The sequence below is a fragment of the Anguilla anguilla genome, chromosome 10 (assembly GCF_013347855.1).
Source record: "Anguilla anguilla isolate fAngAng1 chromosome 10, fAngAng1.pri, whole genome shotgun sequence".
Lineage (NCBI taxonomy): Eukaryota > Metazoa > Chordata > Actinopteri > Anguilliformes > Anguillidae > Anguilla > Anguilla anguilla.
Genome location: NC_049210.1, coordinates 38377904 through 38402495, shown reverse-complemented (window position 1 = coordinate 38402495; position 24592 = coordinate 38377904). Strand labels below are relative to the sequence as shown.

The 24592-nt window shown below is 42.8% G+C and overlaps 1 protein-coding gene across 3 annotated transcripts in view; it reads left to right on the top strand.

Annotated features, from left to right (window-relative positions):
* The window catches only part of pdzd2 (PDZ domain containing 2), a 91158-nt gene that overhangs the window by 22410 nt on the left and 44156 nt on the right, over positions 1-24592 (top strand). For 2 of the 3 annotated variants that reach the window (XM_035379411.1, XM_035379410.1), the window contains exon 3: positions 23010-23499. In XM_035379411.1, the coding sequence (XP_035235302.1) occupies positions 23010-23499 (490 nt within the window). Of the gene's footprint in view, positions 1-6194; positions 6843-23009; positions 23500-24592 lie in introns of those variants that run through there. The other variant, XM_035379412.1, reaches the window with a different exon arrangement.

Below are 24592 nucleotides of genomic sequence, written 5' to 3'. Positions count from 1 at the left end.
ATTTTCCCAAATTAGCTTCGAGTAGAGTCATTCTGGTCTTGTGCATGTGGCAGTCAGTCTGCACTGGCCTTGACACCAAGTGACCTCAGTGCCCCCGCACGGTTTCGTGATAATTGTGCGGTGTTTTTTTTTTTCTTCTTTTTTTTCTCACGCGAACAAACAAAAGGAAGTGTTCACAGGGGGGAGGGATGTCGGCGGGTTCCGCAGGAACGGCTGCTCCTTCTCAAAGACCTCGGAAGGAGGGGGAAACTCCAGGGGAGGCGCCCGTAGGTTCAGACAGCGCTACGGAGCTCTTGGTGGACCTGCGACCGATCGGCAGTGGAAACACGTCTCTTGTCCGGCGAACGTGCCTCGTGAGGTCGCAGCACCAGCACAGTGGGCCCTGATGCCTGTGCTGGAGAGAGGGTGGGGTGGGGCGGTGTTATTTCACAGTGTTATTTTGCAGTGTAAAACAACAGGGTGGGCGCGTGCCTTAAGGAGGAACGGATTCCGTGCCTGGGAGGGGAATACGGGTGACCTCCTGTGGCTAAAGCCGCTTAGAACTTGCGGCTTTTGGGGGAGGAGAGGTCCCATAAGGCCTTCTGTCAGTTTGAAGCCTGTTTTCCAAACTCCCCTGTGCTCCACAGAGAAAGGGAGGGACATATTCACTAAGGGACTTTCTCTGAGTTCTCACCCAAAAAAACAGGGCCAGAGAAATAAATAATAAGCGTCTGTAGCTCCTGCGGTACAGCTGGAGTTCAGATGGTGATTTTGCTTTGTCACTTTTGCTCGGTACTCTCTTTTTTCATCCAGCTTCAAACTGGTCGCCACAAGTGAGAGCGAAGAGGGTTTTCCCAGCACCACCTTCTGCTATGCTTCAGGATTTTGCCTAGATAATTTTTACTCTAAAAGCGAAACTAGCTTGTCTAGTGATAATAGGAACAATAGCTTCTCTGACCTAAGGAAGTTGATTAATTTTATTCGGTGCGGTCATTTTGCTTGAGTAGTAGATTCCAGTGTTTTCTGTTCTAAATGAACAACTTTGTTAGATAGTTTCTTGGTACAGTTGAGCAGCACTAGATGTAGTGTTCTTCATTTATTATTTTAAAGAGTCTGACTGGGTAGCTTGCCCAGGTAAGGGAACTACCTTTATGTCTGGATCAAGCTGTAATAAGAAGAGATGTGAACATGGAACATCAAGTCTTCTCTTTTGTTTTAAAGGCAAATTAAATGCTAAAATGTGTCTTTTTATTTGGCAAGTTCAGCAATCACCAAAATGAGCTTTACAGTTTGTGTAAAGGAAACAAAAATGTGGATTATATTGTTCTGAAGTCAAGATTTTAGACAAACTCAAACTGAATCCTGGCTATGAACTCTTCTACTGAACTGTGCCTATCATGACTGTTTTTGCTTTTTTTGGGAAATCCATGAAAAATCCGGTTTTAGCAAAGAAGAGAAACAGGCAACATGAAAGTGGCCCGAAGAGATGGACTCCGTCCTTCTAATTTTAAGAGGCGCATGACGAAAGACTATTTATCAAGTGCTTTTCATGTTAGCGGTTTCAGCGAAACTCTTGGTTCGAGCTCTCCCCGCAAGATTTCTCTCAGATTAATGTGTCCTCTAGCCATTTGGTTTCCCCAGTACTTCCCTCCCTAGCTTGGCTCAACATCTGTCTCGACCATGCATGGAAAATAGCTTGGTGGCTTTTCTCCAAGTAGTCCCAGCAAAGTGTTATACATGCGGTTGGGACAAGGGGCAGATTTCAAGAACTCTTGTTGGTACAGATGGTTGATACACAAATGTTCAATTGTACAGAATCATTTTTTTGCATGGAACCAAAGAAAATGAGCTCCCAAATAGTCAATACACTATTCTGGTGTTCATTGAACTGTCTTTGTTCATATGGATGATCGCACACACTGGATACAGACTATGCACAAGCCCAGTAAGTACTTTCTTGGAACAGTTTATCAGGAAACCACTGTAAAAACGGGGGGTGGGGGGGGGGTGTTCAGTTACATTACAACCAGGCCCAAATTGGCTCTTAGAAATGTGGTGGTACAGTAGGCTTTGACCGTTCTGTCATCTAATAATCAGCGCTCTGATGATGTTTCATGTGTATCGAAGATCAAAGCATTTCTCTGTGTGAGTGGTGTACTTGGTAGCATTTCAGCTTGGTCGCTTTCCTGTCAGGATATGATGTCCTTGGCCACAGCTTACCAGGCATGCTTGGCCCGGAGGTTTTTTATTGAAAACTTGTGTGAGAAGCATTTCATGTGGCCTGTTACAGCAAGTGACATAACTCTGGGAGTATTTTACGGAAGCCTTTCCTCCCGAGGTCAACAGATGAGCTTCTGGAGGAAGGGTGATTTGACCTGATGAGGTCATGTGCCCCCAACCTTTGCATGAAATGTCTGTTATTCTCTGGTCCTCAGCTAGTTTTAAATGAGATTTTTTTTTATTGTTCTGAAGAAAATTGAGCTTCGTCATGCCTCCACAGTGGTCTCCAATGTCCAACTTTCTCAGTGTAGTTCTCTTTCCAGCTAGGCTGTATTACCATAGCACACAAATGGATGTTTCAATCAATCAATCAATCAATCAATCAAACTTTATTTGTATAGCACATTTCATACAGTAAGTGCAACTCAATGCGCTTCACAGAAAATAATTGCATAGCACAGGAAAGTTCCTTCTTGTAGGTTTGGGTTCTGAATTCTCTTTTCAAGTTTCTTAGGTTTTGCTGCGTTGAGATACTGCTGTACAGAAGGGCCATCATGCTGGTCAATGCTGGCCTAGATGAAGACCCCAGTGCCCTAACCCCACCCACCTCCATGTTAGTTCTCCCCTAAGCTGCCATCAAACCCACATGTACATTTTAACCCCATGACCATAACAGCAGACTACCAGAATCCCCCAAATCTCCCCCACCCCACCCGCAGATGGAGATGGGGGATTAAAACGGTGCAATCCGGATTGTCAGGTATTACCATCTGTGTGCTGAACCTCCAGTTTTGAAGAACCAGATTGAATGTATTTTGCGGGTAGGTTTTCTTTAGCTCCGCACAGGAAAGTGAGAGATGGGGGCGGCCTCGGTCCCAACTGCCGCTGATCCTTTGGGTGAGGTCGAGCCAGGGGCAGAAGGGGCTCCGTTCATTATCGGCGGTAAATCCACAAGGAATTTGCAGAATTCCCTAAATTGAGTTCGGATGTAAGTGGACACGTTTCGATGTCACACGTTTCTCATTTTAAGCCGCAGTAAGTCCGGTAGCCACAGAAGAAGCCCTGTCATTTGCCTAACATTCAATCTGTTGTTTTTTTTAAAGTATGGCCCTGTGGCAGTGAAGGATCATGGGATTAAATTACAGTCATGACCATACAGCTGACTGTAAGTCATCACTAACAACACGGCCAGTCACATAACCTCCACCCTGAACTTCAGATAGTTCAGAACACATGCTGAGCCATCTTACATGGCAGACATACTTCTGCATTGGATTTGGCATGTATAGCCTATTGTCAGAACCATGCATTGCACCAGAGCCTGAAATAATGTTTCTAAATGCTTACAACAACACTGAACTGGATTTTTACATGATTTCCCTGCTTCTAACTTGACTCGAAAAATATGCTACTTCTATTTAAACAGAACAAAACAAAACAAAATGTATAGGCTTTAGGTAAAGGGACGTTTCTTTGATACTGGCCACCGACTGCGTCTGAGATTAGGTTAGTTCAGTGTGTACAGCTCAGTGAATAGTTGAGTTTTTATTATTCCCATGGGGCAATTTGTTCTGCAGCATAGTGTACAATAACCTCATTTTTTGGATGCCTCTGTTGGTAATAAATACATAAATACAACTAAAGCAGTGAAATACTTATTACATATTGGTAGTCAATGCATAAATAAATTTAAAATAAGTTTCAAATCTATGAAAAAATGATGGCTGAACATATTATACATTCATATTACTACAGATTTTTCCCAGACCATGATTTGAGTGATAGATGTATTATTACTCTGTTAATAGTTAATAAGTGGCCTTCAGAGTGTGATACTTTTGAAAGTCATGGAAACGACTTTGCCCTCACTGAAAATGACGTATTATTCTCTTCAGGTCTGTCCCAACTCTACATTCCCTTTAATAAACCCAATTTTTAAAATGATTTTCTTTTCATCTGTTCTCATCCATTTCATGGAGTATTCGGATTTAATTTATTCTTATTATTTTCATTGACTGCTATTTTACCACCGGATAAGCTTCTTTCTGCAGCCACTAGAGGTCAGTAAAGGATTTTTTCAATGGGTGTTTTTTTTCTCCCTTTGTTGTGTCTACAGTACTCTGTGTACAGCTGTGTGTTATTAAGCCACTGCAGATGGACTGTGGTCACAAGAGTCTGCTGCTGGTGTTCATGGCCTGGGTCATTTGATCATATCCGTGTGCTCTTTGGGAGTCAGCCAAAATATATTTCTTCCACAAAGCCACTTCTAAATATGAAATGTACGAATGAAGCTGCATATGTAATGTGTCATTTTAAATAGGAATCTCTTCTCCAGAGTGCGACTGTTTTTGTGTGTGTGTGCACGCATGTGGGTAGGTGCATGTGTACATTTGTGTGTGTGCATGCGGGGGTGGGTGTAAAGCTAGTTTATAACAACCAGTTACAACTTCCAGCTTTCAGTTTTTTTTCACCCAAATATTATTGTCACTCTTTTGAACTATATGTCTTTGTTTGTTTTTTTGTTGTTGTTTTTGTCCACATAAACATATACACTTAGTACTGCATCTTAAGCAAGCAGTGGAACAGCATCTTTATCAACAAAGGTGATTGTGATTGTGCAACAGTGGTTACCACCGCAGTTATTTCACTACAGTCACACAGTTAACAGTTGCGTGTGTCTCTGGGGTGTTTGTTATGAACTAAATTTGTTTGAGGTTCATATGGAAACTCGCTGTCTATGAGAAGGTCTATTGCAGCTTTGCATGGACTGGTGGTTTCTCATTTCAAATACGATGCACAAATAAATGAAACTCATATCATCTTATTAAGTTGGCTGTTGATTGGAACCCGATCTGCACGCTGTCTAATTCCCCCTGTCATATATGTCATGCATGAGAAAAACACTGACGTATTAGCCTGTTACTTTGTCCGGAGCATTATGAAACTCAGCCAGTAGTAGCAAATGGTTTGTGACTATTTCAACCTGCAATACTGTCTCTTGATCCCTGGAGGGCAGTAATGTGATATCTATAGCCTACCCTAGAACATTGAAATGCCGAGGTGCTCCAGGCGACGTAACTACAGTAAAACCCTGCTATTATTTTGTGGCTTGGCGAAGCTCCTCAAATGTGTGTAAGGTTTGCAACACATGCATTTAATCTAGAGTTATGATGCAGAAATAAATAGATTGGGTCTATTCAAGACATTTGGCTTTTTTTTTTTATTCAAGCATTTTAAACCACAGGAAATATTTTTCCAGGATTCTGCTGAACAGGTTTCAGGCAATGCAGAGCTGTATATATGGCACTGATACATTTTCAACCCGTTGTGAATCTGATGCTCTTAGGTATATGGTACAGTTTCCGTCTACTCTGTGTCAAGCTTAAGCGACGCTCAGCCAGACTATTCATGCTTAAACACGCACAATATGATAAGCTTACTCAACAATTTTCTTTCCTATTTTCATTTGCGCAAAAGCACACTCTGAGCAGAAATCGTATGGCTGAAATATCAGAGTTTCAAATTGAATTAATGCAGAATTTACGGACTATCGTGTTAAGTTTGAGGGAGGTGCAATTTGAATGCAATAGGCTCGTACTTGCGTTTGCGTTAACGGAATCACTTCACTCTCTGCCTTTAAGGTAGCTCTCAAAATATAGCAATGGCGCACAATTCCGGGCGTGTTAGAAATTAAATAACTTTATCTTACTGTAGTCTGCATTGCATTATTTGTTGTAGAAGTATCCTAAAACATAAGAACTTTAAGAAAATTGCTAATGTTATAATTAGGCCATATTAGGTATCATAAACCTGTATAGGCACGTATTGCACTTCCAAATCTTGAATGGAGTAGCCTAACCTGTAGGCTATTTGGGCGTGACACAAAGCCCTTCTGATGAACGGTCGCTGTTTCTCAACTTGATTGCCGGGTCTTTGCGGTGAAGAACTCCCACTCATATGAGGTCTCAAGTTAGCAGTGTGTGATTGAAGTTGAGTGAAAGGGGCGGGCTTTCGTTGGAAAAGGACCACGGTGGAGAACTGCAGTAGCAGTGTAGTCAAAGCGAACTCGGTAACGTGGAGCAGCTGTAGTCACAACGAATAGATAAATTTGGTGTTGCTCTAGTAATGATGATAGAATGTGTTTTGGGAGACCCGAAAAGCAAGTGACTATGCATAAGAGGACTGCGGTGACGTGTGTGAGGTGATCAACTCTAGGGAAGAAAGTGGATAAAGTTGCGCTGAAACTGACATCTGGACACTCGTGGAACACTTTTCCGTCTCCTTATATTTACTGACACGATCTGTGGATGAAGCAGAAGAGAAAAAAGATTTAAATAAAACTATGACGGTGCAATCATGTAATACATTGGATCGCAGTGACTTTTCGTGATTGTGACACGATGAGTCCTTACATCTTAATAGTTCTATTGAAGTTCTTCATGTAGTAATTATATTTTATGTTTCGGCGAATTTCCTTAATTCTTAGACTCACTGAATGGCAGTAAATTATTAAAACAATTAACGAACTGGGGCTTCTGAAACCTTCTAAACCCAGATTAACCCTGGGTGCAAACTGGCTTTCAAAAGAAAACTGGGAAGGCTGCGAGACCGAATCAAGTATGAGGTTCAAGCAAGATACGCAGGTATAGTCAACTAACATTTATTTTAATCACATTTCAGCTGTAAGCACGCAAGTTATTGTATAAGTTATGCAGGCAGTGCCATTTTCCAAATTAATAATTGTGTGTTTAAATTTTTAATGGTGAATGATGTTGGACATTGTTATTGGCACTAGCCTACATATAAGCCTACTTTTAACATTTGTTTGCCTTCTTACGCTAGATAGACCTATAGCTTCTGCAATTCATGAGCGTTTTTGGGTTTGAGTGGTTTCAGTTACGCTTATTACAGAAGCCAGATTTTATTATTATAACTGCTGACATATAGAAATTAATTAGTATTTGACTGTAATTGGTCCGAACCTAAATTCAACATCTTGCGGTTTGTGTTTATAAGGTGAACAATACAACCCAATACAATACAATACAATACTTCTAGTTGTGGTTTGATTACATAGGCTTGGCGACAGCACTGGTTCACCTCCAGCTATCATATTTTTGTTTTAGTTAGGTAAATGTGCCAAAGTCACCTCATTCGAAAACTGAAGTCAGCCAGTAGTTGAAATGAGGGCTGTCATCGTTTTGTTTACGCATTCAGTATGCTCTAAATGAGTCGTAAGCCAGATACTACCGAAGGGAGATCTTATTTCACATAGAAATAATTTAAATCTTCCCAAGACTTTTGTATTAAGGAACCTCATACATTTAAGCGTTTTCCGCGATTTACACAGACATATCAATATGGATAAGAGTGTTTTCATGCTCATTTAAAAAAAAAAAAAAAATATATATATATATATTTTGTTGTTGCCAATTTTCAGTCCACACAATGGTGTGCCTCAATGTACTCTCACATGTAATTGCATTACATGTGAGCATTTAGAACACTGATTTTTCAGATTATACATAACTCAAAATATCAGTGCCTGTGAGTTTTGCAGTGCTGGGTTGCAGGTTGGAGTGTAGCACCAGACTTGGGTCGAGGGGCATTCTGGTATCTAAAAACATGTTTCCAGTTTAGTAGTTATATATGCATTTGTCCAAACCCACTTTATATATTATGAATAAAATGCACATGTGTAGTAATTGGATGTACTTTGGGAATTACATGGTAAAATTAGTTTGACCACTTGCTGTATGCTATACCTAAAGTCATAGCCTCACATAAATAGGCTAAGCGCTATGATGCTAACTTTGTCCATCTTTGGGGAGCTGTCATAGCATCCATTCAGTCTTTCATAGAAATCTAAACCAAATTCTCTGGAGAAACTTTCTGCTGACATTCTTGGATATTTGGCTCTTAGTGGCCAGTTACAACTGGCATGCTGTATGCACAGAAGCATTTTCTAAACACTGTTGGGGTAATGGAAATTTTTACTAGCAAATGAATCAAATAATGGATTTTACAGTCGACTTGTGGGGCAGCCCAAAAAATGTAGACATTTATGTGTGTGCATCAAATTTTCTCTTGTATACTCATTAAGGCCCAAGATGGGGGTAGGCTTTCCCTGAGTTGGTCCACATGATCCAGGGTCACAGCAAGGGTCACTATCCAGATATACGAGGGATGGCACATTCCATAAATGTTAGCAATGTTTCAACTTCCGAATAAATTCATAGTTTAAATACCCCCTTAGTAAGTATTCATCATCTCAGTTCAGCAACACTTTTCAGACAAAGTATTTAAAATGGTGGACCCGTGCTATGTTATATCTGAATCAACATGCTGCAGCAGTTTTCTAAATACGCGGATCCAAGTCTGACTGAAGTCAGTTATAATTAGTCCCTCCCTATTGGGTTTTCTTCACTCGGTTGAAACTTATTCCTTTGAACAGATCTTTTTTTTTTTTCTTTAGCATGTAAAATAAGACTAACACTGATCCCACAAGACCAACATCTTCATGCTCTCTTAATAAAGAGCTATGGCTGGCAGTCAGTCTGTTTGCATCACTGACTGGAGGAGGATGGTTCTTTAGCCACAGGATGACCTGTGCCCAGTCATGCTTATGCATGCTTTATACGCATCATGAAGCATATCAAATGATGTTTTTGCCCTTCTTTAAGTGTGTCATTTTCTGAATATGCAGTATATGCTGCTCCACGGACCCCCACATCCCCTTTACGCTGTGTGGTTTATCTCTGTCCTCTGAATCCAGGCTGAGTTTAGAACATTGCTGCCAGATATCCTGGTTATAGGCTGGTTGTTGTCTCTGAGATTGAACAGACAGTGTGTAAACTGAGATCATAAATCTACTCATGTCGAGATTCACACGGGCCCACTGCTGTAATCGACTTAAACAGATTTCTCAGGCACCGTCCTGGGTCTGGAAAGAAATGACATCAGAATTTTATCAGATTAATGGACCGTAATTTTGTTTACATTTGCGTAATGTCTACATCATTGGTAAAGACAGCCATGAATTTCTTGAACGATCTACTACTTCCTAGCCTAATGGTGGTACTTCTGATCACTTATCGTAATTATTGTGTCTTCTGTATCATTATTAAAGCTGTGATCACTATTAGAACTTGTATTACAGTGTGCAAGTTGCGAATGCAGGAAATTGGCCATTGATAGACTGTAATGCGAGTCTCTCAAAGGGGTAATTTAATAAGTTTGTGGCCCACCCACATTCGGCAGTTTGTTTACTGTGGTAACAGGTCCCGGGTGTGGGGTACCAGCTGGCCCTCGTGGCCCTGGTGATCTCACTCAGAAGAATCTGATCTGAGACCCTGGTTGGCTCGCCCGTATAACCGTGCGGCACCTCTCCTTATCATTTCTAACAACCAGAACAACAATGGGAGACTGTAATCCAGTCTGGTTTTTCTCTCTTTTTCACTAGGAAACAAAGGCATTTCTCTTGACACTCTTACAGACTTTACAGTCTTTTCTCTGCTGTTAAAAATTGATCTTCCTTCCTGTTAATTCCAATCATGTATTGTGTACCCAGACATTTTGTACTTTGCCTGTTCTCAATTGGCGTATTTTTAATGGAATTGGGGAAATGAAAAAGTGGGCCAGGCAATCCGTCAATGTCAAAGCTTACGGTAAACATATTGTTTTTTTTATCGAACTGCTTGATAAATCAATTAAAACCAAAAGCGAAGGCACAGTTGGGTTCCGTGGATGCAAGTTCAGACAAACTCTCCCCGCAGCTCAGCGTGCGGTTTGGTGGAGCAGTGTATGGGCACGTTCCTGCTCTCGTTTCTATGAATTCTGAGTGGGTTTCAATCACACTCTCATCCAGATATGATAACTCGAACCTTATGTTAGCTGGCAATTCACAGCAAACAATCTGGTGGGCTAATCCCTCCCCCCCCCCCCCCGCATACAAAGATGGTAGCTCTATGAAGGCCTTAGAAAAGGAAGGATACCGGCTTTAAACAAACATGGAAGTGGATGTTGTGGAGAATTTAACGGTGAAAGTTGGTTTTCCTTCTGAGATGAAGTCCTTCAGGGTGGTTGACGGGTGTGGGCGGGGGGGGGGGGGGGAGGCATTGCGGTAGTCACAGTTTTCCATTTTGGCGTTTCTGCTGAGTGAGGGATGACTCCCGCCGCTGTGTGGAATGTCGGCGCTCCGGCCCGAGGGGAGGGGCACGCCCGTGTTCTTCAGATGGAGGCTGAAGATAGAGCGGCCAAAGGTTGCCTCCGCCCAGGTGTGCCCAGGGCTGCTTGCGCGAGGGTTCAAGCTGGGGGAGCCCATCTGCTGAGCCTGAACCTCACATCGCAGGACAGATGAGGCCTAGGAGAATAGCAGAGGAGGAAAATCCAGGTTCGGAAAGTAAAATTCCTCCCCAGTATTTTGTTCCAGTCACCTGGCTTTGTTTAAATGGCACAATTCTTCAGCGAGGCGGTTAGAACTTATTAGTGAAATCAGCCGGCTGACTTCATGGGTGGAGGAAATACATGGCAGGACCACTGGACTTTCCACCTCTGGAGAAGTTGTGTCCTGTTACCCCCAGTAACATGTGACCAGAAGTATTCTTATTTCTGCAGATTAAAATCTCATGTTCAGCATGCATATAGGCATGCATTAAGGTGAACAGCAATACAGTAGGAAAATCATTTATAATTTATTTAATAACTTGTTCACGTATACGTTCTCCTTCCTTACATAAGCCCTGCCGTCTAATGATTTCTTCTTTGCCCCAAAGGCAGTCATGTGACCAAGCTTCACCCTCATCTTTCAGTAACATCTTCAACACAGACAGCCCTAACACAGGGGTGAGCACACACAAGTAGAGCTAAACCTCAACAGACTTATGCATACCTTCCTGTTAGTAAGGTGATTTGGCACCTTTGTTGAAGTAGTCATTTTCAAGGATTAACATATTTTCCTGTTATTTCTACTCCCTGCTGTGATTGGTGTAACTAAGGCACTTAGAAAAATCTAAATCCTGTTTTTCTTGTACTTGCCATCCACTTCAGACTGTTATTTAAAGCTTCTGTATCTTATTGAAATGCAGTCTCAAATGGACGTAGCGGATCTTACCACTGTCCCTTTAAAAAGTAAATATGGGGTGCAGTGACAAACACAATGGTCCGTATATATGGGCTCTACTCAACTTATGTGCCACCTTCATTTTACACCGCTAGCTAAAGAGGACTCAATTTGCCCGTCTGATGTGTAATGAGCCCTTCCCGTTCACTGTGTGCGCTATAAAGCACCACCTGTAAATCAACGGGTAAGCACGCCAGCAGAGATCGCCGAAAAAAAAGTACACAGGGCCGAAGTCCAGCGCAGGAAGGAGGATTTTGTCCGCTCTAACAGCGCCAAAAAGGGAAGAATTTACTCCCCTTTCCGACAGGTCAGCAGATGCTGCTCTCCGCTCTTCGGCGCGAACGCTGAAGAATGCTTCTTTCCAGAACCGAAGATCATGTGGGCTCAGAACTGCTGTTTTTCTCTTTTTTTTCCATTCCTCTTGCGTTTGGAATGGGGCGGGCAGTGTGGGGCCTGGGGTGCAGCTTAAAAAGGTGCTTCCAAATAAACAGTAATGCCAAGGTGTGGAAAAGAACACCAGCATCGAGTCATTAAGGACTTTGAGTATGATTATGACTGTATAAGAAAGGGAATAAGTGTGTGCTGTTGCTGTTCGCAAGTTTGATTTTGTTGGGGTTGTTTCAGTTAAGTGGGCCTGTTGTAGACTGTGACCTCCAGGTATACACATGACTTCTGTGCATGTGCTGTGTTTATGTCCTTGCTAATGAATCGCACGGGAAGTGGACCCACTAGGAACCTGGAGGAACTTCACCACACAGTGGCTGTGCTCCTCTGTCATTTTGTTTGGCTTTCTCCTTGAAGATTAACCAAAAACAGACCGTCTAGCTAGAGCCTATGGATGCAGATAGCAAAGTTCACAACCCAGGAGGTTGTGGATTCAAATCCCAGGTGCTGCTGTGTGCACTAACAAGGAACTTGTGCTGGTTACCACCGGTTACCACCGGGGCACTTCAGAAGTCTGACAGCAGAAGGGAATCTGCTGAAGAAATGGGGTACAAAAAGTCATTCCCGTGTGTTTCTGTGAACTGTGTGGGCTGCGGAGGCTTAAGCACACTTATTTAGTGTAATAGCTGTAATGGCCACAAACTCGATGACAGGGCAAATTTACCCATGATTCCCTCCTTATCCCGCCGCCGATATAAAGTTGAACCTTGAAAAGGAATCTGCGTCTGCAGCCTTTCGCTGCTTCGCTTTTTTTACTGCTCCATTACTTTTTACAGCTGCAGAATTCCTTGTCTGTGTTCCAGCGCTGAGGTCATGCCTGTTTTTTCCCCTCTTGTTTGGTCTTTATCAGATGCTGATATGTGTGGTGAATTCTTTAGAGCCGCAAGTCTGGGCATCGCGTAGCCGGGCGTAAATACAACCCCCCCCCCATTTCTCTCCTGTTTAATGGAGAACACGTGTGAATCTGGCGGAGGGGGGAGGGAGAGGTAGCGAGAGAGGGAAGGTAGAGGAGAGCATGGGAGACCTCCATGGAAGTAGCCCCCACGCCCCCGCCCCCCCCCCCGCCCTTTCAAACAACCTGCCCACTCTTATTCATACTCTTAGAGGAAGGCTGTATCACATCAATGCTCAATCCTGCTCCTGGAGATCTATCGTCCTTTCCCTCCAAACCTAACAAAGTGCACCTATTTCAACAGCTAGAGATGTCATTTAGCTGGTAGAATCAGGTGTGTCAAATTAGGGTTGAAATGAAAACCTACAGGACGGTATATCTTCAGTAACAGGGTTGGGTAGTGCTGCTTTATCAGTTAGGGAGTCCACCTATAGGAGAGGGGAAAGCTGTCTAATGTCAAAATAAATGTAATCAAATGTAAGAGAACCTGCTGTTTGAGCACTGAGGCATTTTTAATGTATTTGAAAAATTGCTGTGGTCCTTTTATCAAAATGCTTATGCACTTGTGAGGTGCGTTTGGTACACGCTTCTGTTGGCTTCAGTGAAACTGCAGTTTTTCGTTTTTACGTTATTGTCCGTGGTTGGTGCGGCTGACCAAACAATCTTGACGATAATCTTAAAAGGAGAGATCAGTCACAAAAATCAGTATTTTTTTTTTCCTGAGAGAGCTAATGGGTAACCAAGTGAAAAATCAGTCTCTGTTGACAGATTGGTGAAAATCCTGAGTGAGTTTGATGCATTAAGTTGGAAATATGCATGATAAAGGCCTTGTTTGGTCTCCGCTGGATTCAGCAGAGAGACTGCAACAGGAGGGAAGGTTGAACATCTCCGGCTTCCTGCTCCATCACCACAGGGGAAATAAGCATCTCTAAATAGCTCGGCGGTCTAAATGTAGGCGAGATAAAAGGGGACATTCCTGAGGGAAGCTGGCTTTATGTAACGGCACCGGAGGAAACGTAAGATATCTAGCATCTGCCTGTCTCGCATTTCTGGGTAGGCGAACCAGAAGGGGTGAAAACTTTCTTCCAGTAGCTTCAGCTCTGCATAGTTCTTTGTGGTAAATGGATGAGTTCGGAACACGGAAGCAAAAAGAAAAAGCTTGCGGTGTTCCTGGCTGCTCCATCTCCAAGAGGAAGCAACCCTGTTTGTCCTTTCATTCGTGAGCACGAACACCAGAGAAAGTGCTTTGGACATTATGCAAAATTGTTACGTTATGCAAAATTGTCATGTTCAGCTTGTGGCTCTTGATAGAATGTTTATAGTACAGTCTCTTGTGCCATATTGACCCTCACATAGTGCATTTGATTCATTTTAATTTTTAAAATGAGTGCTCCACTGTTGCGACTGTGATAGCCAGTGCTATAAAGTGAAGCAGTGCAGCTTTAGCTACGTACCTCACCGAAGGTAAACGTTACACAGATGGTGTTGCAATATAAGCATTTTTGTGCAAGTTGGAAGACTGACGTGTGTTGACCTGCATATAAGAAAAGAAGACAACTGCTGCCGAGGAATGTATCGCAGTGTTTGCAATAAGTTTTCTGCACATTTCACATGTTCAGAGACTATTGTAAATTTTTAAAAAGTGAGTAACCACTGGTATGTTAGATGAACTGAGGGCATATAATACACACGCTAGTAGTGGTTTGGATATTGAGTCCTGTTGTCTTGCGCCATGTTTGGTTCTGAAAGTCGCATCCCCTGTGGAAATGACACCTTTGTATTTACCAGTATTCATGGTTAATATATAGGCTGCCGCTTGTAGCCAGCAGGGCGCCCCCAAGCGATTTGAAGAATTGAGAAAACACTCAGACACGATCCCTGGTTTTCAATGTGTTGAGGTACAGGCGTCCGCCGGAAAAGAAGAAAGTTATCACCCCTTCCACTCCAGGTCCAATCCTGTAAAATAGGCAGATCAATACTGATTCCTGTCTGACATTTTTCAATGTAGCCTAGGCCTATATCAAGAGCTGATTCATATTTTGTTGTTAAAAAAAACCTTTATGTAGCACCTCCAACACATTGTCTTATTTCCAGATTTTTTAAAAGTGACAGAAAAAAACAATGTTGCTTGTAGCTTTATTTAATAACATAACTGCGTAATGAATTATTGTCAACAAGAAAACTGCAAGAAAGGTTTTTCCTTTTTAAAGAAACTACTGTAGCTCTTTGAACAAGGTCTAGACATTATTGTAAATGTCATTTTGCGGTGGAAATATATTACATATACTTGAAGGTAACAATTTCAAAGCAAATAAATTATGTTTTCATGATGAATGTATGCCTTTCAAGTATAAACATTAAAATGTTTATAAAGTGAATGATACTTTGGCTATTGTATAGATTTATGAATGATTTTTACCTTTTGATTGTTTGATTGTGAGGTAGCTGCTAATGATTATATTGTGGCGACCAAACGTGTCACACCCAAGACTGTTTTCAGAGGGATGCGTGGTGTCCCATCGTGCTGAAACATGCGTTTTGGATGATTGCGAAATTAAATATCATCATACTGGGTGTTTTCTCTCTGGCTGGCTGCCGCCTCGCTTTAATTTTGGGTCAGGAGGCCCTTGGGTAGTAGAACACAGCCATGTCCCAGTTCTTCTCCAAAATTATTTTGAATGGTGGAGGTGCACACACCCTACAGGGAGGTGGATGGAGGCGGGCTTTGTTTTCACAGATACGGGCAAAGTCCCCTGCGGCAATTAACAGCAAGCCCATGAGCTTGTAATTGCATTGTTAGCTTGTGCTGTGTTTTCAGCCGTAATCTTACATTGAGCTTTTCGTTTGTCAAGAATTCTAGTATTTCAAGCATTTGTATTCAATTCTTTCTCATGTTATTATCTTTATTATCTCAAAGGAATGTTAAAAGGGTGTACCAGACATTTTGCTAATAACAAAATTATGTTTTGGGTGGTATCCTCCCCCCCCCCTCCTTTTTCTGTTCATATTACTATTTTGGGGTTCTAGAGTGTTCTTCAAGCTCAAATCCTGTGCTGATCTTGATTTTACTTGTACATTTAAAATACCTTAAGAAAAACAAACTTAACATTTATGACGTGATGTTTTCTGAATCGTCATAATCTTCCCTGCAGCTCTTTCAAATGTGATATTTTGTACTTTTGCTTTTATATTCTTTAAATACTTAGAGTATGTGATGTATCATTTATAAAGAAGCCTTTCGTGATCATTTTAGTCTGAGTGAGATTTTGAAGCCACAAAACATTTGTGTTGGCAAAGATAAATCCCAACATGCTCCAGTCAACACACAGACAACATTTTGTTTAGAGTTTCCACATGTAGTTTCTAAATATAAATCTATTATTGCACAATTCCCCGTATGCCAAGAGACTGTTGTAATGGCTGCGGGGTGCAGGGGGAATTTTGACTGTTCTAAAAGAAACTGGATTTGTTAGAAAGGCGCAGATTGTTTCTGTATTCTGGTGCCACAACACAACATTGATGCTTGCTGTTCTGGCTGTAAATTTGAATGGTCCAATGGCTGTGACACACTTACTTATCCCAACGTGATCCATCTATTCTCTTGTATTTTTCTTTTTCTTTTTGTGCGTCAGATATCAGTATTATTAGAACCTGAACGCAAAGGCGATATGTTTTGTTTTCTTTTATCTTCTACATTCTGTCAAGAAATGCTTTGCTGCACATTTACGAAACTAATTGATGCTACTAAAATGCCCAGCATGTCACGTTCATGTGAAGAAAAAGAGATCTGAAAACCCACCTTTAAGAGATGTGACAGTAACAGGGCAGGGATTTGTCATATTCAGACAGGTGAACGTTGCGTACTCCGAGACAAATGCAAATGTAGACATTGTGTTCCCATTATGCGGGGAACGCATCCACAACATTGACAACATTTGCAGGGATAAGATACATTTTTTACAGATAAAATGACACCAACCTCCTCTGATCTCATGGCTGTCGGAGTGTAGAGGTCTGTACATTGCCTGAAATGAGCTCTCTGCAGAATTGAGCTGTTTACAGACAGAAAAACAACTCTAATGGGGAAAAGAGCTCATTTACAATGACTCGATTCGAAAATGGAACGCCACTTCCCTGACTCATTAAAAGTTATGAAGGCCTTGCAAATGGAGATTTTTCGGATGAGAAGAAAAGCTGACGGGCTTGAAATTACGGACTGTGTCAGTGCAAGTCGATCGTGACCTTTACCACACTCGTCGGCGCTGTCTGCTGGTGAATAGACATTATCGTGCCTTCAGAAATGCTAAATCATTACTCGCGAGTTTTTTCGTGTTGCACGTGCATACCTGCTCATCTGCTTTCTTGTGGGTTATATGATGGAAAATGTGTGGAGCACTATAGACTAGGACTGTGACAATAATCGGTATATTGCCATACTGTGGTAATGGGAGGTTTACCCCCCTCCCCCCCATGTCCACGATATCGCAGCTTACCACACTGAAATGTCTCTCTGCCGTCACGGTATAGGAAATTCCATATAGTTACAGCCCTACTATGGGCCAACAAATAAAATGAATGTAACACTGTGTTATTTTTTCTTTTTTTCATTAAAATCTATAAAAACTACAGAGGCTTAGATGTTCAAAGCCAAGAATCCCTCCTACAAGTAACCCAATGAGATTTGTCCTTAAAATTTACATTTTTTTGTCGGTTACATTATTATGTTACATTAGTATTTCCATGAACTCCGGTGGCTGTATAACTTAAAGTAATGTAGTTAATGAAGATGTAACGCCTGCTTGAGCTCTTCAGTTTTGGAAAGCAGTGTAACTTTCATAGTTTGCATTCATAGAAAGGCCACAGACCGAGGGGATAATATTGTCTGTGGTGCTGATGACTTCCCACATGTGGCCACCTCTTAGGCTCAAACGGGATTGTGAAATTCCTTCTGTATCATGAGTCGTCTTGGTAACGCTGTAATTCATGTTAAACGTGGTCTTTGAAGAACCCACATGCTGCCTCTGAGCAAATTTCTGAAAGATCCCAGGGAGGCCTACGCAGTGGTCTTTAATAAGCCGAAATAAGCATTCGCCTCCTACTGTTTTGCCCTCCTCTACCTCTATGGTTTTGTGTTCCTGTCACTCCCGCCGTAGCTACCATGTGGGCTGATTTCGGTTACCCGTCAAAGCGCTGTGAAAACGCACAGCACGGCTTCTCTGAATGCTTTCATCTTGGCCTCTTTAACTGCCTGTTTTAACATATGGGAGTTATTCAGACTAAAGATAATGTTGATGTCATCGATTCGTGATACCGCATTGGATAAAGTTGGGGTGGGGGGTGGGGCAGAGGGGATTTTGTGGACACCATCGCACGCTGTGTGCCTTTCACCATTTGTGTTACTCACTGGCAGTTAGAGTAAATGAAGCTGTTAAAATGTCAGGTTGTGGGTGTGTTGCTGCCCTGAAGTACCTCTGTGAGTGTCAGGGGATGGAGTAAGTTGTAGTCGAGCCGAAACTCCAGTGTGATTTTGCATTTTCTTTGCATTTAACCTGCATTTTCCCCCCTGTATGTACCTGGTGTCTCTAATAGGCCTTTCTTCCCAAGTTCACTTTTTACTCATTTTTGACAAATGTGCATTCAACTGCTTGGTTATCTGGGCTAAATCTTTTTACCGTCATGAAAAAATCATATAAAATATGCCTAAAATAGTATTCACTCTTTTAGCCAGATTTCTCATACCATTAATTTAAGAAAAACAAACAAAATCCATATGGGTTTTTATAGCGTGTGTCATTACCCTGTGAAGTAAACTGCATGAAAAGCTCTTTTTTTAATTCATTCTTTTCCATATTGTTTTTGTTAAGCTGATTGCACATATTACTTGCATTTCGATTTTCATGCCAGTGCCTAATGAGACTGCTTGTCTTGGTAACTGTATATGACTGGAGATGCCAACTAGGGGGTGGACGGGTTTGATGTGTGCCCTAATTGCCTTCTAAGTTGGAGCCTTGGCTCTTCGATTCAAGGACCCAGCGGTAGCATTCTTCAAGCAGAAAATCTCTCTCGGTTAGTTGCTTATGTAACTGCATCAGTTTCCAAACTGTGTACCAAGGACCCATTGGTCGGTCATGGGAGAAGTTTAGATGTGAGATACAGTACATGTGAAAACCAGGTAACGTGATAACTTGCTGTACATTATACACTTTCCATAGATATTCACAATGCTACACTAGTTTCAGCATACCTACATGTGTTAGGCATTATTGTACTACGGAATGGCACACAGAAACCATTGTATTGGTTCATTCATTGAGTAGAGAGCATGGTGACCTGTGTCCAGCGAGGTGCTTGGAGCTGAGGGAGAGGTGTCCTGTAGCATTTAAGCCAGTGTCTTGGGAGTACGGCCTGGTAATCTGCGGGACAGGGCAGTCTGTGTGCAGAGGAAGTCTGGCTGGCGAGACAAGCTATGGTCGTCCTGGAAACGGCCCGATGCACTGACAGCCTGAGCCCATGATAAGAAAGCAAGAAAGTGCCGACAGACTGGGGGGTACGCCGGGGTGGTGGGGGGTGTAAATCAGTGAGTGGCTGGACACACTTTACATCTGTAATGAGCTTCATTACGTCTCCATCATGTAGAAATGTCCACTTTCCTTTTTTTTACACGAAACACTTGAATTTTATTCAGTTTCCCCAAAATTTAAAAATGAATTACATGTATACACATTTTTCTCCTGTAAATTTGAGCTGTAAGGGGTGCTTGTTCTATCTATCTTAAACGGATTGAGAACATTACTGCCTGGCTCTCTAGATCCTTTATTGTTTGCTTAGAAGCCTTAACAATTATCCATTGCATTGAATTAATTAGATAATTTAGAGCAGATGGTTTCTGTTGTCTCTGAGCACCACTGTGGATAGTTTGATAGTATTTGCGCATTAACGTATTTTTATGACCATGTTATGTAAACGGCTCGAAGACAGGATTTCCGGCAATGAAATTAAAATGGCCTCATCAGACAGGGCTGTGTCCTGCTGAACCAGCTGGTCTTCCTGGGCCTTGCCGTCTTATTGCAGTGTACTGATATGACCCACACGTTTTACGTTCACATCCTCTTTCAATGAGTAAATTAACTGATTCATTTAGGCTACCTCCGTGCCACTGATCTAGATGTAGTAGAATGCTTATGGGACGGTGCGTGGTTGAATGTCTGTCTGCAGCAGTTGTTTAAGGTGTATCTGCCCCCATAGTGGCAGTAGATTAACATCACAAAGCTTTTTCCTGCATCTGCAAAATACTGTCGGTGACAAAGCAGCGTGCGCGTGCTGTCCAGACGAGCAGTTTTATTGGATGTTTTGTTGTTGCTGCTGTGGCACTGAATCTCTTTTTTTTCTCTTCTTCTCTGAGCTCTTTGAGTTTATATGTGGAGGATGTTTTCCAGCTGATTTCCCTCCGGGCCGCAGTACGGGTGTTTATTTTTTTTTTGTGTTTTTTCGCTCCTTGTTTTGATTAGGTTTGGCTCCGGCTTTGTCTGCTCTTCCATCCCGGGGATGTAAGCAGAAGCTTTGTTAGCGCGTTGCGTCAGCTCTGTCAGAGCAGCGCATCGGGACACTGGCTTGTGAGAGAATAGAAACCTTTGGGCCTTTGTTCCCCGACAGAAATCCTCCCCAACCACGGAGAGAATGTGGCAGGGCTGACGTGCGACGTCAGTAGACGGCACATGAGCGGCATGTAAAACTGACACTGTTAGGAAGTGAGTGAAATGACATGGAAGCTTGGGACGGATACTGACAGAACTCAGCAGTGTTATCTCGTCTTCTACAGATACCAAGGTGTGTGGCTTCCTCCTTTTTGCGGTGTCCCTTTGGTAGGGGGTCCAGGGAACCTATTTTTATTTATTTACGTATTCGTTCGTTCATTCATTCATTCATTTTATTTTACACCTCAAAAATTGCTGAACTTTGACTCACCAATATTGTGGAGTGTCCATTGTTTTGTTCCATTCAAATAACCTGTTTCATTGAAATGACAATTTTGTTTGTGGAAACATACTGTCACTCGTAACATTGGGTGCTTTATTAATCAGGGGGTCATCATTCCTTTCTGTTTTCTGATGCTGTTTTCTGTTGTGCTAGTTGGCTTCAACTTTACATGAGCGGTCACACAACTGGTTAACAACAGTCTTTTTAAAGAGTGAAAATCTGCTTAATATTGAAATACCTAACATGCATGAAGATTGTGAAGTCGTGTTCCTTTGAAAGCAGTCATATGGAAAGTAATAAATACACAGACTCAGCAGGAGGTTAAGAGCGCTCACTAGCTACCCCTGATCACCAGTATGCAGGTGCACTCTAAGGATGCCCACCAATGGCTTTTTCGAAGAGAAGTTTTACCTCACTGTTGTCTTGTCCTGTGACAAGGAATCCAGCATTAAAACTACTTGATAATACTTCATACTTAACACTTGAACTTTTCCACAAAAGTATTTGGAATGAACCCTGGAGTGGTTAGCTTGATGTGCCAAGCACAATGGCCCATATTAGGCAAGATGTGGACTTTCTTGGTATTGTACTTTCAACGGAACAATTTCCATCTGTTTTATTTGGTCATTGCTGCTCTCTGAATAATAAACAAATCAAGTCACTGAAGCTATAAACTAGGAAGCAGTCCCTCACGAACACCCCTTTGTGCTGCAATTTTGGTTTGGTGGTTGTTTACATCTTGAAATTTCTATATTTGGTCAGTTTGTCAGTCATGTAACATATAATGGAACCAATACAGACATTTCCATCAAATTTGTAATAACTGGTATTTGCCGATAACCCAGGTAGCTTTGGTCTCTTCATTGCCGCTGTTTTTGCTGACTTGTCCTGACATAATGCTGGTCAGAATGTCTCCTGCCAAATGAACTTCCAGTTTTCCAGGGAACTCTTCTCATTAGTGAAGTTTATTGGAACACTGCCGCTCTTATCTAACTTCCAGAGAAGGATGCTAACTGCACTTCGGAATGTGCTTTTGCTTGATGTAACTTTTCTGGAATTTGCAGTTTTGTGGTTAAATATGACGATTACTGATTGTATGTATTCCAGTGTTACTATAAGATTTCTCACAGCTTAATATAGGCCTGAAAGGTTTTTGGAAGAGTCAGTAATGCAAAAATAAATTTTATAGAACTACTTTTGGCATCAGTTATACATCTGATTGTAATTGCAGCTTTTTGACAAAATTTGCACTGCTTGGAAAGATTGTTGAGAGATCTTTTTCCAGGATGAAAATCGCATGAATCATCAGATAGGGATTTGAGTGTTACGTAATGCATTCAGAGTAGATTCAGACGGCTTGAACTGAGCGTGAACCGCAGCCAAGGTGAAAATATTCCAGCGGTTGTGCAGATGTCCGGATTCCAGACGGTTTCTGCAAACTCTGCCTTTTCTCGCCTGGAAGAGGAGATGAGCGTGAAAATAATCACGTTAAAATGAATTCTAATCCCTGAGCGTTATTCAGTCAGTGATATGACTTTGTGTTCCACACCCAAAGAATTTCTCATCATTGTTTTTTTTTCCTGTGATACCCTTCATTTTTACCTATGCTGCATTACCTCTATAAATATGTGGAAAACAGAAGACTTTTCCATTGCTTCATTTAAGTTGTAGATTATGTAGATTTTTTTGTCGGTATTTCACCCCATTTATCTTCCCTGTTACGTCCTCCACAAATGCGGGTGTGCGCTTGGCATGCTTGTCGTCGGAAAGCACGCTCAGTCAGCCGTTTCTTGTTTTGACTGTGCGATCCACCGGCTGACCTGCGCAGCTGCAGTGAAGGAGGACTGTGCAGCTCGATGCAGCTGGTGCAGGCAGAGGAGTCCCCATTGAGAAATGAGGACTGGGTGGCCCTAATGCAGGGTTGGGCAGTTCTGGTCCTGGAGGGCCGGTGTGTTTGCAGCCAGTTTTTGTTTCCACCAATTGCCCTGGCTAAATGAGCTAATTGGCTTATCAACACTGGGTCACTCATACTGTAGACAGGGATCACAGTAAAAGAAAACATTTCATGTAGGGACACAAGAATGGCTGTCACTCATGCGCTTATGAGGAAATGTGGCTAAAATGTCCGATGGCTTAAATGTTAGGGCTAATTAAGTCATTAATGCCAGAAGCTGGCATGAAAACCAGAAACAGATATTGTCCTTGTTGCCCACTTTTAAAAAAAATTTTATTTTGATTTTCAATAACGATTGAAAACCTCTCTCCTGTGTTAATGCTGAGGCCATGTTGCCTGCCATACTGTGGTTTTCACATGGTTTTAAACATGGTTAAACTATGGTTTTAAACTATGGTTTTAACACACGCCTCTTTCTGCAGCTACCTGGCTGACCAGTGCTGGAATGGTGGATGCATCTACCTGATCATGCTGCGGAGGATCAAACGCAAAGCGCCCCTCCCCCCCTGCAACGGCAGCGTCTTCGGCAGCGGGGGCGGCGGCGGCGGCGGCGGCGAGCGCAGGACGAGCGTCTCGTCGGAGCCGGCCGGGAGCCCGGCGCAGAACGGCAAGCGCACCCGGAAGTTCGGGGTCGCGTCCCGCTCCTCCTTCGCCCGCGACAGCCGGGACGGCCAGGAGGACCACGAGCAGGAGAACGGCTACGGCTCCTCCCTGGACGCCGATGCCACGCCCCCGCAGGGCGGCACCCCCCTGGGCACGCCCACGGAGGAGGGGCCGGCCGCCGCCCCGCCCGGGACGGTCCCGCCCCACATGCACAACGGGAGGCACGCCTGCACCCTCCCCAAACGCCCACCCGTACGACTCTCTGAAAGCAGCAAGTCCGAATCCGTGAGCAGTGAACCCTGCAGCCAGGTAAGACACTGGTCTAATGAATACACACAGTGACGAGTCCATAAATCCACCATAAATGTAAATAAATCAGTTTCCCTTATTTAATTCTGTCCTCGACTCTTAAGGGAAGTTGGAGTCATATGTGCTGTGCGAAAGAAATGTTGTTTTCATGTTTTTTTCCCCCCCTTAGAATTTTATTTAAAGCATTCAAAGAGATGTCTCATAAGCCACACAACAGCTTGACACTGTACTAACTTATAAATTATATTCTGCTTCAATGTGTAATTGGAGCTTTTGGATCTCCCTCATGTTAATTTGTAGTATGGACTCGGGTGGTTGCATGGATGGTTATGTGTTTATGATCTTCTCCATTGAACGACTGTACGGTCTGATCTGTGTCTGTGTTCATAATGCTTAATGATGCGAAGGGCTCATCAAAAATAGCTGCTGTGGCTTTTTTGGGCAGATGCTAGCTCGTGTCTGTAGTGGGTTTTTTGTGTGTCATCAGTCCCCTTGGGTCTAATGCAGTCCTGAACCTCTGAAGTCATGTGATCTGAGAAGCTGAGCCGAGTGGGCTGAGGCTGGAGGTGGGCGGGGGGGAACGTCTGAGAATTTTGCCAGCGAGTGAAGGTGCTCTAGACCCACATATCCAAGGGCTCTGCCCTCGTCTTACTTTTCTGGTTGCCAGATTGTTTGGCGGATTTCCTGCGGAGCATTCTCTGTTGTGACTCCTGGTTTTTCCATTCCTGCCTCATCTCAGGGGGTTACCTGGTCTTACCCTCCTCCCTGAATAAATAAATCTTTTATAAATAAATGCCCTGCCTGCAGGCGAACGTGAGCCGTCTGCGTTCACGTCCTACGCATTTCTGCCCAAATATTTGCTTGTGGCCCGAGGCTTCACCATATGGAGCTGTTTCTCTCCCACACAGTTTGAATTTCGTAGTTCTTATGAACGATGGTGGGATTGTATTATTGAGGGAATGGTATTGGGTTGTGTGGTGTGCTCTATACGGGTTGTGGGGGGGAGGGGGGGGGGGGGGCGGCGCTTTTGGGATACTTGGATATCCCTCTCCCAGAGTCTGCGTGGGATTTGATTTGGAGCTCCTGAAAGAGG